This window comes from Nansenia antarctica (genome assembly GCF_963989245.1).
Source record: "Nansenia antarctica genome assembly, chromosome: 5".
NCBI classification, from domain to species: Eukaryota; Metazoa; Chordata; class Actinopteri; order Argentiniformes; family Microstomatidae; genus Nansenia; species Nansenia antarctica.
Window position 1 is genome coordinate 48,921,586 of NC_137690.1, and position 13,030 is coordinate 48,934,615.

At 46.3% G+C, this 13,030-nt stretch overlaps 1 protein-coding gene across 1 annotated transcript in view; it reads left to right on the forward strand.

Annotated features, from left to right (window-relative positions):
• Nucleotides 1-13,030, forward strand: part of LOC308158092 (mediator of RNA polymerase II transcription subunit 13-like) — a gene marked incomplete at its 3' end in the record, with an annotated part of 39,042 nt that overhangs the window by 9,903 nt on the left and 16,109 nt on the right. Inside the window, exons 5-12 of the mRNA XM_080531687.1 lie at nucleotides 651-848; nucleotides 1,279-1,476; nucleotides 2,248-2,407; nucleotides 2,867-2,974; nucleotides 3,445-4,191; nucleotides 12,007-12,220; nucleotides 12,431-12,461; nucleotides 12,838-12,959. Coding sequence (XP_080387813.1) covers nucleotides 651-848; nucleotides 1,279-1,476; nucleotides 2,248-2,407; nucleotides 2,867-2,974; nucleotides 3,445-4,191; nucleotides 12,007-12,220; nucleotides 12,431-12,461; nucleotides 12,838-12,959 — 1,778 coding nt within the window. The remainder of the gene's footprint in view (nucleotides 1-650; nucleotides 849-1,278; nucleotides 1,477-2,247; nucleotides 2,408-2,866; nucleotides 2,975-3,444; nucleotides 4,192-12,006; nucleotides 12,221-12,430; nucleotides 12,462-12,837; nucleotides 12,960-13,030) is intronic.

Consider the following 13,030-nt stretch of genomic DNA (forward strand, 5'->3'; position numbering starts at 1 on the left):
GAATCAAGCTGGAACCCAATTTGCAAATCCAATTTGCTTTCTTTTTTGTCTGTATGGCAGTGAAATCCCTAATTTCATCACCTCGACGATGACAAAAAGCTATCGCATGGTGTCGCGAATAGGTCTGAAATTCTATTCAAAGAGGTCTAAAAAAAGGTCTAAAAAGGTAGTGAATTTGACTTGTTGAAACTTGTAGGAACCCTGTAATATACACTACTGCTATTTGGTAAAATACATCAACTTAAAAATGTATTTACATCTTTGTGTATGTATTAAAACATTTATATTAATTTTCACGGCCATTGTCCATAACCTCGTCACCGCCGGTAAACATTCTCCTAGCTAGGCTCAGACCTCACCCCTCCCCTCATCTGCCTGCCACAGGCCTGCTCCTCTGTGGCTCAGTGGGTAGAGAATGGCACTAACAACGCTTAGGTTGTGGGTTCGATTCCCGCTGGGACCGTATATACTGAAAGTATGCACTCACTGTAATGTAAGTCGCCTTGCATAAAACTGTCAGCTAAATGTCCCATACATGCCCACAGTCATCCTGAGCTAACTGACCCATACACACCCACAGTCATCCTGAGCTAACTGACCCATACACACCCACAGTCATCCTGAGCTAACTGACCCATACACACCCACAGTAATCTTGAGCCCCTTCGGCCTGAGCGGGACCCTGACGGGGCAGTCCTTCAAGATGTCCGACCAGTCCACCCAGAAGCTCATCGAGGAGTGGAGGCAGTTCTACCCCATCGGCCCGAGCAGCAAGGACCGCCCGGAGGACAAGCTGGAGGACGCCGACTGGGAGGACGACTCTCTGGCAGCTGTGGAGGTCCTCGTGGGTAAGTGACGGGACGGGATTCTGGGCCGTAAGGGTGTTACGACAACGTCTGTGTCCCGTGTGTTTTTGTGCGGATCGCCGTCTTGCTTATACCTATCCTCATCCTTATTTAATTTTTTTATTCTAGCGTTGGCACCTGGTCCGAGCGTAGATAGATTTTTCTTACCATGACTGATGTATAGATGATTCTTAGATGAATGTATTTTTTGGTTGTTGTTTTTTTTAAGTGTGGATTTTATGTGGATCACCGTGTTACTTACTCATCCTCTTCATCCCCTATGGGACATAAGGCTTCAGTGAGCTCTCTCCATTTCTGGATCTCACCACATCTTGGTTGTACCTGTCCACATCCTCTCAGATCTACTCCAGTGTGAAGAGGGGGGGAGGTAGGGATTGTGACTGATGGGTTGTGGTTGTGTTGTGTGTCCCAGCGGGCGTGCGGATGGTGTACCCGGCCTGCCTGGTGCTGGTCCCCCAGTCAGAGATCCCGGCCGCGGCCCCCCAGGGCTCGGCCAACCCCTCCGCCGGCCTGTTTGGGGGAGGCCAACAGGGCCACGCGGCCCACAGGGACCCTGCCATGTCCTCTGTCACCCTCACACCCCCAACGTCACCGGAGGAAGCCCACACAGGTAGCTCCTCTCTCTGTCTCTCTCTCACACTCTGTGTTTGTCTGTCTGCCTCTCTCTCTGTCTGTCTGTCTCTGTATGTCTGTCTGTCTCTGTCTGTCACTGTCTCTGCCTCTGTCTTTCTTTCTCTCTCTCACTGTCTGTATATCTGTCTCTCTGTCTCCTTCTCTCTGTCTATTGCTGCCTGCTTCTCTCTTTGTAATGTTTAAAGACACGGGTAGGCCGTAGATCAAACCCTCATCACCCTACAGAGCCCAGCTGAGCTCTACACAGACCGGTCACACATGCCACCATAGTAGCCCTAGCTGGAAAGAACAACGAGAAAGGAAACTCTCAGAGCCAATACCGTTGAGGTTGGCCACAGACGAGACTGTGGCGGCCTGCCATAGTGTAATTTGCCCCCGCCATAGTGTCATTACGAACCGAAAGTATTTTTTGCGCCCTCTCTCATTTTTTTTTTACCAAATCTTTCAGCGCTGCTCGCAAAAGTGTTCGAGCAGGTCCGTGGGAAAACCCAACCCCCCCATCAACGAAAATGTTCCATAGGTCTCCCTCTAGTCCCACCTTTCGGATTCAGTGTCCTCCTTTTAGAATATAATTTTTTTTCATCATCTTAATTAGATTAGATAACCCAATGTCAGAATACAGTTAGAGTTATTGACTGGTCATCATTTCAAAATTGCAAATAAGTTCTTGACTGACTTGACCTGTTTGAATTAAGGTTAGATAAAAAATAAAGCATAAAATACACACGCATGATATTCTCTCTCCCAGATTGTCAGGCAGCTCAGAGGTGGCTGAAGCTCTCCAACGCCTCTGACGGCTACAGCTCCAACAGCTCCAGCCACCACGGGGGCAAGGTGCCCCGCAGGCTGGCCAGCCAGGTGGTGGAGAGTGTGTGGAAGGAGTGCAACACCAACCGGGCCCAGAGCAAGTATGTTGTTGTTGTTGTGCTCTTGTAGTTTTAATTTTGGGTTGGAACAGTGTGAACTGTAGGCTGTCGTCCAATACAAGGTTCCTCACCTCACATTGTCAGTTAGAGAGCCCAAATGGGATTTCATTCTTGAATGTATTATTATTATTATTATTATTATTAGGATTATATCTCCCGTTGTTTGTTTGTAAAGTCCTTTTTTCTTGTATAGTGCATCGTATCGCAATATGCCATGAAGTTGTGTCACAAACTACAGAATGTAAAACAAACTGGGGACATTTTTGGAGATCAATATTATCAACAATAATAACGTTGACGTCTGTCTCCCAACATTTACGAGTGTCAAGTTAATTTTTCATTCTGCAGTTTGAGACGTACCAGCTGTCCTAGTATTGTATATGAGATGTGCTGTACAAACACAGCTTGATTGAGTCCATGTTTGTCTGACTCTGCCCTCAGGAGGAAGTTCACCTCCCTGACCAACGGTACCTGTGAGGAGGAGGGGGACCAGGCGGGAGTCTGGGACTTTGTGGAGCCAGCCCAGAGGGCACACTGCAACTGCTCCAGGTACGCTCCTAGAACCAGTGTTTGGTAGTGTTCAATCAAACCCGAAAGCTTGGAAATAAACACTTAGATAGATAGGTGCTTTATTGATTCCCCGTGGGGGGAAATTCAGGTGTTTAACAGCAGCTCAGACCACAAAAACAACAACAACAACAACAAAATAAAGTGTCAATTAAAGAAGAGGTTAAAAAAACAAAATGGATTAAAAAACAACAACGACTAAATGAAGCTAGACTACTAGACATTTGGGACCTTATATACAGTAAGTAAGGCTGAACGTCCTCCAGCCTGACTCTGGTCACCCAGAAGGAGCCAGCCGGAGGAGGAGTTGGACAGTGTTATTGCGGAGGGCAGAAAAAACATCTCTGAAAAGGAAAGCTCCCCGTAGCGCTCTGTAGTGCAATGTGGTCGTAGCGGCCTGACTTCAAGAGTCTAGTTTCTATTTCTAACAATTGTTTTGTTGCCACCTCCAGACACAAAAGCCAGAAGCAGCGGTCGAGCAGCACCTCAGGTCACCCCCCCTCCGTGGGCCAGCCCCCCCAGCCGCCCACCAAGCACAAGCTGGGGGAGAAGCTGGAGAAGGGGGAGAAGCAACAGAAGAGGCCCCAGACGCCCTTCCACCACCGCAGCGCCGCGTGCGAGGAGCAGCAGCAGCCTCTGGAGTCCCAGGGCCAGAGGCTGTGTCTGAGATCCCAGGACGAAAGCTCGTACCCCAGCCTGCACCACGTGGACGCCACGGCCCCCCCCTCCAAGGCGCCCATGCTGCACCCCCACGGCCAGCCCGCCGACCTGCCGGGGGGCTCCCCGCAGCCCCCGCCCCTCAGCCCCCACCCCTGCGAGCGCGGCGGCGAGGACGACCACCCCGGGGCCGCCTTGAAGAGCTCCTCCACGCCCATCCACCAACACTTCTACCCCGCCCTGGGCGAGCCCTGTCTGCTGCCCCAGAAGGCCTCCTCCTCGTCCAACGAGCCCCACCTGGAACCCATGCCCCTGGGGTTCCCTCCGGGCTTCCACGAGCCCCTGGAGCCCACCGTCTTCGTGGGCTCGGCCATCAACCCCAACGAGGACTCAGCCCACAACCCCTGGAAGTACTTCAACCTGCCGCGCAAGAAGAACACGGACTTCCTCACGCCTCACCTGCCCGTGGACAAACTACGAGACGACTCCGGGGGAGGTGGAAGAGGAGGAGGGGGGGAGGAGAGTGTGGTGTCGGTCACAGAGTGAGTACAACTGTCGTACGACAGACTAGGGGTGGGCAAACGATCAACATTTTTTGTTCGATAATCGTAACGAATTAACGATCAATTATCGATTAATCAATAAGGTTTTTTTTCATTAAAAAAAAAAAAAAACTAGGGCAGAAATAACAAACATGTTTTCCTTGGGGAAAAAACTTTATTTGTGTTGCTATTGCAGAATTGCACAATGCACACATTCATTCATTCACATTAACTAGACACTACAGTCAGATAACAATCCTCTTAAACAAGGCAGTGAGTAGCCTAAATTGTTTAACTTAAAAACACATTTTACATTATAAATAAAAATATAGAAAATAAGTAACTCACCATAGGAGCAGTAAAAAAACAGTTACTCACAAATAGGAGGATGACTGAAAACGTTAGTGTCCTTAAGAGCGTCCAACTTAACTTAAATTTAAACTCCAGCGAGAGACTGTAGGCGGCAGGCCTACTGGTTCTTGTTCAAAAAGATGATCATGTTAACATGTTCAGGGGTGAGAGACGAACGCAATCTGGTGACAGTTAGGCCAGCCGCAGAAAACACTCGCTCCGAAGGCACCGAGGTTGCGGGGATGCAGAGGTAGGTCCGCGCTAATTTGGCCAACCGAGGAAACCTTCTTTCGTTTAATTTCCACCAGTCAGTTGTGTCGCAGTTCAGGCCCGCAGAAGGCTCCCTCAGAAAGGTGCAAACTTCGGTTTCGATGGGGATGTCAGCAGCAGCGCCTGCTGCGTATTGCTCCCCGAGGAGCTGTGCAAGGTAGCGATAGCGAAGGAGCAGTCAGGGTCGGGTGTGCGGCTTGCAGGTGGTATTTCATCGGGGTCGTCGTCGTATTATATTTATAGGTCACTGCGCAGTGTTTGCAATGAACGAGGTCGCCTTTCAGATCAAAATGCTCCCACACCAAGCTTCGTTTCGCTCGCTTCGCCATTTTCCAAGCAGTGTGTGTTTTACCGCACAGCTGATTAATCAATTGAACATGCAAGGTGCCTTTCAGGAAGTAGTGGAGATCGCGCACCTATTACTGGAGGTCAGGTTACACTAACGTACGGGAACTTCCGTCATGCCGTACTGCGTTGTGAAATTCAATGCGAAGGCAAATGCAAAGTTCATTTCTCACACATAACGTGGACAAACTAATTTCCATTATTATTATTATTATTTAAAAAAATATATATATATTAACGATTATCGAGCAAAATATTTTGTGATCGACCAAGACCTTATCGATCAATTAATCGATCATCGATGCCCACCCCTACGACAGACCCCAGGCAAAAAGGTCTTTCGGCAGCCCCTTATCTACTTCATGCTGAAAGACAGACAGACAGACAGACAGACAGACAGACAGACAGACAGACAGACAGACAGACAGACAGACACTTTATTGATCCCTGAGGGGAAATGAAGGCGTTACAGAATCTCACACCACAAACGGTCGCAACAAAATAAAGTGACAATTTAATAATAATATAATAAAATATACAAAAACCAATAAAATACACATCAGAAAGATTATAGATTGTGTCAACAGTCCAGTATGAATTAACATTAATATGAGTGACCCCCTCCCCTGATGGAGCCTGCCGGAAGCCAGTGTCAGACAGTAGGGTTGGGCTGGTGGAAGGTGTTGCCATACGCTGTACAAGCTTACACTGGTGTGGTTCCCGCCACACCCTCCATACCATTGTTTTGCCAGTATACACCGCCAAGTGCGGAAGCTGATGTTCATTAACTCATTCAGTGCCACGGGTGAATAAAGTCATCCCAAACTGTCGACATTCAAGTGCCACGGATTAATTTATTCACAAAATAATACATAGGCAACAGTGCTTCATTTTGTAGCCAATTGAAGTATTGTTGCTAGGTGTGTATATAGATATATTAAAAAATGGCACTCTAGGTGGTGAATGTTCTGGAATTCTTTGGCAGTTGGTGTAGTTAATTGAATTAATTTGCACATGCACGAAGTGTGATGAGTGACACTGTGGAACATGTTTACCCTGTTATGGTAGCCAGAGAAAGAAAACATGTTGTGAAGCTATCAGCTACAGCTAGTATAGATAGATAGTGCAGTGTTTCCTCTAGGATTTTTCCGTGAAATTTTTTCCACGTGCATAAAACGTGCACTGGCGCTCTAAACAAAGACGTAAAAACCGGCTAACGTTACTGTTTACACAAGTAAAATCACAGTGTGACAGTCAGATGGAGCATTCGGTAAACGACCAACAGCAAGGTAATGCATCAGCTGAGTTAAAGAAAACAAACTCTTACCTTTGATGACAGAACATGAGCCCTGTTTACCCGTACCTCCGCCGTTCTGTTCGTGATGATTTTAGAGGCAATAGATTATTTTTGCCCCGCGCATATTGCTATGAATAGTTCGAAGCTAGCGTTGGGTGCGAGGCTGCTCGGTTAACCCATTAGCGGGAACATTATTTGTTTCACAAAATAGGCTGATTTAGTTGACCATGAACATCAGACTATATTACGAATGTTCATCTAAAATACTCTATACTGAGCACTTGTATAAGAACATGAACCAGAGAACAGCAGTAAATGCAATAACCCACAGTCGTCGCTGATGTTGCATTTTCGATTAGGATACGGGATTAAAGGGACGGGCGACGGGCTAAGAGAGAGAGTGAGGAGAGGGATTTCCTGAAATCCAAATGTCCCGCGAAATTCGGACCAATCACAAAACTGTTTTGCAAGCGCGTCGCGCGCCTGTTGAGAGCGATTCAGTCTCAGTCACAAACGACGAGGTTAATTGCAACATTGTAACATTTTGTAACTTACTACACACTAAATCGTAACGAAATGTAGGTCTGGAGGCGGCCTAAATCTTGCTTCAATCTGCATTTTCTCTGTTCTCCGGTCATAATAACTGAATTAATTAGTGGCGGAGAAAATTCATTCGTGGTGGCCCGCCCCGAATAAATGCATATAGAGGAAACACTGTAGTGTATAAAGCACTTTGAGCTGCAACGTTTGCAGGAAAAGTTATATCCAAATAAAAGTCATTATTATTATTAATGTCGACAGAAAAAGGTATGGCCTTACTGTGTAGTGTGTGTGTGTGTGTGTGTGTGTGTGTGTGTGTGTGTGTGTGTGTGTGTGTGTGTGTGTAGTGTGTGTGTGTGTGTGTGTGTGTGTGTGTGTGTGTAGTGTGTGCGTGTAGTGTGTGTGTTTGTGTGTGTGTTTAATGTGTGTGTGGAGCTGGCTGTGTGTATAGATAGCAAACCGTAGCAGTGTAAAGACTAGTCTTATGTAGGCTTTTCAAAACATGATTCAATGTTCAAGCACATGACAGAATACCTTGATTACTTCTGTTAATTGAATCCGGCCACCAGATGTAGCCTGTGAACACAGTCAAATACCGTGGGAAAATGTATGCTGTGACCTGGTTCACTCAGTCTGGGGGTTGTGTTTGTGGTTGTGTGTTTGTGGCTGCGGGTGTGTGTGTGTCTAGATGTGTGGGTGTGTCTGGATGGGTGGGTGTGTCTGGATGTGGGTGGGTGTGGGTGTCTGGACGTGGGTGTGTGTCTTGGTGTGTGGGTGTGGGTGTCGGGGGGGGTGTGGGTGTGCGGCGGCGGGGGGGGGGTGTGTGTGTGGCGGTGGGGGGGGGGGGGGGGGTGTCCTCATTTGACGGTGCCATGATGCCTCTCGCGAGCCGCATGTGGCTCTTTGTAGGGATGCTCCGATTTATCGGCCACCGATTTAAATCGGCCGATTTCACTCCAAATGACTCGATCGGTGATCGGTAAAAATGGCCGATCGCAAAAACCGATCTTTTTTTTTTTTTTTTTTTTTCTCCCCCCCCCCCTGGGGAAGACAGATAACTGAACAGAAAACATAGGAGGACGTAACAGTATGTAAACCATGAAGGCCACGTTTATGATGTCTTTTATACAGCCATATCGACTGACTTGGGCTTCAGGCCCTAACTGGGTGATAGGCCAGACCTTTACTATGCCATAAAAATGGGTCTGCGTTTGCTTGGTGCCTAATGGATCAAAACTTTTGTCTAAAAAGCAAAAAATATGTAGGCTATCCAGTCAGTAGGCCTACAGTTATGTATTTTTTAAAAAATCGGTATCGGTATCGGTTGATCTTGAGGAAAAAAATCGGTGATCGGTATCGGCCCCAAAAATCCAGATCGGAGCATCCCTAGCTCTTTGCCTGTCTCTGTGCGGCTCTTTAATCCATTCATTAAAAGTGCGTGGCTCGCTCTCTGTGTCTCAATAGGCGTCGTTTTGGTATGGCAATTCATGGCACTCGCCATACCTGGCTTAACATTTTTTAAAATCTGAAACACGTTTAGTCATTTTGGTGATTTTATCCACTACACACAACGGTAACTCAAAACCTCCCGGCTCCATCTCACCCCACTAGCCAAGCGCTGTAGTGGAGCACAGGGTTGCCAGACGGGATTGACAATTTCAAGCCCAACCAGTCTAAAAGCTGACGAATCCACCCGTCCAGAGTGACCAAAAGTAGGCCTATCTGGCAACACTGGAGCGGGACATCGGTTCCTCAATAAACAAGCCACGAGTAACGTTCATGTTAAAACCTTGTCCACGATTCTCGTTCATTCAGGTGTGTTAAACAAACGGTATAAATGCCATTTACATACTGTTGGTTCAAATGTAACATATTAATGAACAAGTTCATGTCATGTTCTGTCAGTACAAACATGTTCTAATGTTATTTTAGTGAGTTCGCTAGTTAGCGAACATTAAAGATTACAAGAGCTTGTTTACGTATGTCAACAATGTCTCTATTCTCAATAATTTCAGTAATAATTGTACCAAATTGGGGCCAGTAACACTGACTTGTGTGTGAGTATGTTATATGTGTGTGCAAGCATGTTTTTGATATCAATTGTCTCACTTTTACTAGGTGAGCTGGTAAAACAAATATGCCAGGGAAAAAAGGAAAATGGACATAGACCTCAGTGTTTCCTCCAGGATTTTTCACATTAGTGGCGGAGTGGTTGTCTTTCCCGCGCTCAAAACAAAGACGTAGTTTCACCAAAAACTAGAGGGTGGCAACAATTATAATTTCTAAAATAGCGGTTAAGTCATTAAAGCCGAGCAGGTGATTTTATATAGAAAAAAGTATCTATGAGGTGTGCCTTCAAGGTAACATATTTGTGCTGTGCCGGTGGGTTTTCAATAAGACTCACCACTCTCGCTGCCGTTGAAAATATTAAGAGCTGCTACCACGTAGTAGTATTTGGTATTATCCACGGTAACATCCCTGAGGGCGAATTGAGCTTCAGCTTGTGCAAACCATGCTATGGCATTTTGTTCCCAAAACTCGGGCAGCTTGAGTGAAACTGCGTTCGTTGTCATGTTCAATGATCTCCGAAAACGTTCGAGAGAAAATCAGGGTCACCAATGTAGGAGTGACGGCAATAACAGGACGATATAGTCGTTTTGCCGGTAGAAAAACAATCATGTGCGCTTTATTCTCACTCTCTGCATGCGTACTGACAACAACATTCATTCATTCATCTCTGTCCCACTTATATCCCGTCATATCACCCGCTAAGCAGCCTGGGTGATTGAGTAAACACAAACATATAACAGTGCTTTGTACAAGGCTGAACGCCGTGAATTATGAATACTCTGCTCGCTTCACTACAAGGTGATCAAATAGTTCGAAGCTAGGTGCTTGCACGTTAGGTGCGAGAATGCTCGGTTAACCCATTAGCGGGAACATTATTTGTTTCACAAAATAGGCTGATTTAGTTGACCATGAACATCAGAGACAGACATTACGAATGTTCATTTAAAATACTCTATAGTGAGCACTGGTATAAGAACATGAACCAGAGAACAGCAGTAAATGCAATAACCCACAGTCGTCGCTGATGATGTTGCATTTTCGATTAGGATACGTTTACGGGATTAAAGGCACCGGCGTGTGTCCCGCTAAATTCGGACCAATCACAAAACTGTTTTGAAAGCGCGCCTGTTGAGAGATTCAGTCTCGATTGCAGTGCGAACACAAACGACGAGGTTAATTGCAACATTGTAACATATTGTAAATAACTACCCCTAAATCGTAACGAAATGTTGGTCTGGAAGCGGCCTAAATCTAGCTTCAATCTGCTTTTTTTCTGTTCTCCGGTCATAATAACTCGCTGCCTTTCTGCGCAGCCTGAATCAAAGTGGACTGTCTGAATCGATTAGTGGCGGAGGAAATTCGTTCGTGGCGGCCCGCCTCCAATAAATGCGTATAGAGGAAACACTGGACCTCTTTTGGTCAAAGGGCAGCAGAGACAAGTACAGGGACACAGGTGAGGTCTAAACAGGTGACAGGGACAGGGACACAGGTGAGGTCTAAATCTAGCATTTTTAACAGTGCAGTTCGTTTAGAGTTGAGAATAGCTAAATCTGTTATGTTTTGTTTCTAAGGAGATTGAACCAGTCTGCCTGCTAGGAAAGATGTAGGCTACTACCTGCATAGCATACTGTAGTTGTCTCCTTTATTCATTACCTTAATGTCACATAAGTAAATTGTATAGAAACAACTCACCAAAATGGACTATTGCACAACTGTTTTGAAAAAGAAAACACAGAGAGGGGGAACCCCCCTTCAACCCCCCCACTCAGACCTTGCCATACCTTGGCTTTTGCTGAAATTACACCACTGGTCTCATAGTAGTGTTGTTCCGATACCGATACTAGTATCGGCATGGCCACCGATACGCACAAAAATGCTGGTATCGGTATCGGCGAGTACTTTACAAAAACGTTTAAAAAAAAATGCGCAAAGAATACCTCTGTGTCATTGGCTGCTATAGGCATACAAGGAGAGAAACTCATGGTGTGGCCCCCATCTTCCCCTGACCTCAACCCTATTGAGAACCTTTGGAGCATCCTCAAGCAAAATATATATGAGGGTGGGAGGCAGTTCACATCAAAACGGCAGCTCTGGGAGGCTATTCTGGCATCCTGCAAAGAAATTCAAGCAGAAACTGTCCAAAAACTCACAAGTTCAATGGATGCAAGAATTGTAAAGGTGATATCAAAGAAGGGGTCCTATGTTAACATGTAACTTGACCTGTTAAGATGTTTTTGTTTGAAATAGCTTTTGATTTCAGTAAATATGACCTCCTAATATGACCTCCTAACCCTAAATTAATCAAATTACCATTTTTAGTTCTTTACAACCTATAAAATGTTTTGAAACTCTGTTGTGCATAATAATTTGGAACAGTGCATTTTGAGTTTTTTATTTAAAAAAAAAAATACTGTTATCATTGGGAGGTTTGTTCAATAAAATTTGAATTATACTCTAACGGTTGATGACCTGAAAATTATACTGATTGTCATTTGCATCGACTATTTAGGAAAATCTGAGAAAAATATAATTTGCATAATAATTTGGAACGAGGTGTATGTGTGTATTTTCGGGGGGAAGTTATACCAGTATACCTAGAATTCTAATACCGGCACAAGCCTATTGGACCAACCATTTGGCTGAAAAGAACAGAATAGTTTTTTGAGTGGGGCAGACTCACTTTTATATTTTTAATTTTTATTGGATAGAGACAGGAAAGTAAGGAGAGGAGAGGGCATCTCAGCAGGGCATGGGCCGGATTCGATGGGCATATGTGTGCACTGTAGGCCATGGTGCTAGACCACTGGACCACCCCAGGCCGTGGTGCTAGACCACTGGACCACCCCAGGCCGTGGTGCTAGACCACTGGACCACCCCAGGCCACTTTTTACCCTTTTTATTTTATTTTTTGGTTGTGTTTTCTCCCTCCCTCCCCCCCCCAGGTTGATGTCAGGCTCTGGTTGGCCTCTGAAGGTGTCCCAGGAGCTGGTGGACACGTACGCCCAGCGCAGGAACAGCCTCCTGCGGGCCTCCGTCGCCGACGACGACCAGGAGGAGGCGGACCCCTACGCCTTTGTGGAGGGGGACGACGACTTCACCTTCGCCGACAAGAAGGACAAACCAGGGTCGGAGAGGGAGCCGGGCAAGAGACACAAGGTGTGTGGTAGCAGGATGACCCCTGACCCCCCCCCCCCAGTGCAGTGCACCTAACCTAGCCTCCAATCACTGAGTAGTTTAGTCCTCGCCACCTCATCCAGAGGCGCTCGGTGTTGCCCTGGTGAGGGTGCCACCTCCGTGCTGTGTTGAAGCAAGGTGCCAAGGGACTAATGAGTGTTTTGTTGTCCTCTTTGTTTTTGTTTGGCTCAGGGCGAGGAAGGAAGTGCGACCTCAGCAGATGGTGAGATCTCGGTCTCTCTCTCTCTCTGTCTCTCTCTCTCTCTGTCTCTCTCTCTCTCTCTCTCTCTCTCTCTCTCTCTCTCTCTCTCCTCTCTGTCTCTTCTCTCTGTCTCCCTCTGTCTCTCTCTCTACTCTCTCTACTCTCTCTCTCTCTGTCTCTCTCTCTACTCTCTCTGTCTCTCTCTCTCTCTCTCTCTCTCTCTCTCTTTTCAGTCTAGCAGTTTTATAAATTACTTTTAGTCACTCCTCTAAATATACATATTAAATATGTAAGAACGTAGAAGTGGAATTAAAAGCCAGACAGTCGTTGCTAAAGGCGTTTCTCTCTTTTGCTCTCTTTGCCTCACTCCCTCCCTCCCTCTTTCATGTGTGTGTAGATGGGCAGGGAGCAGCCGGTAGTAAACCCGTGCCCTCCACCAGCCTGATCCACGAGACAGACCTGGCCGTGTCCTTCAACGACCTGGACAACATCTTCAACTCTGACGAGGACGAGCTCGCGGTCAGTAGATGAGTGGTAGTGGTAGTAAACGTTATTTGTATAGCACCTTTCATACATAAAATGCTGCTCAA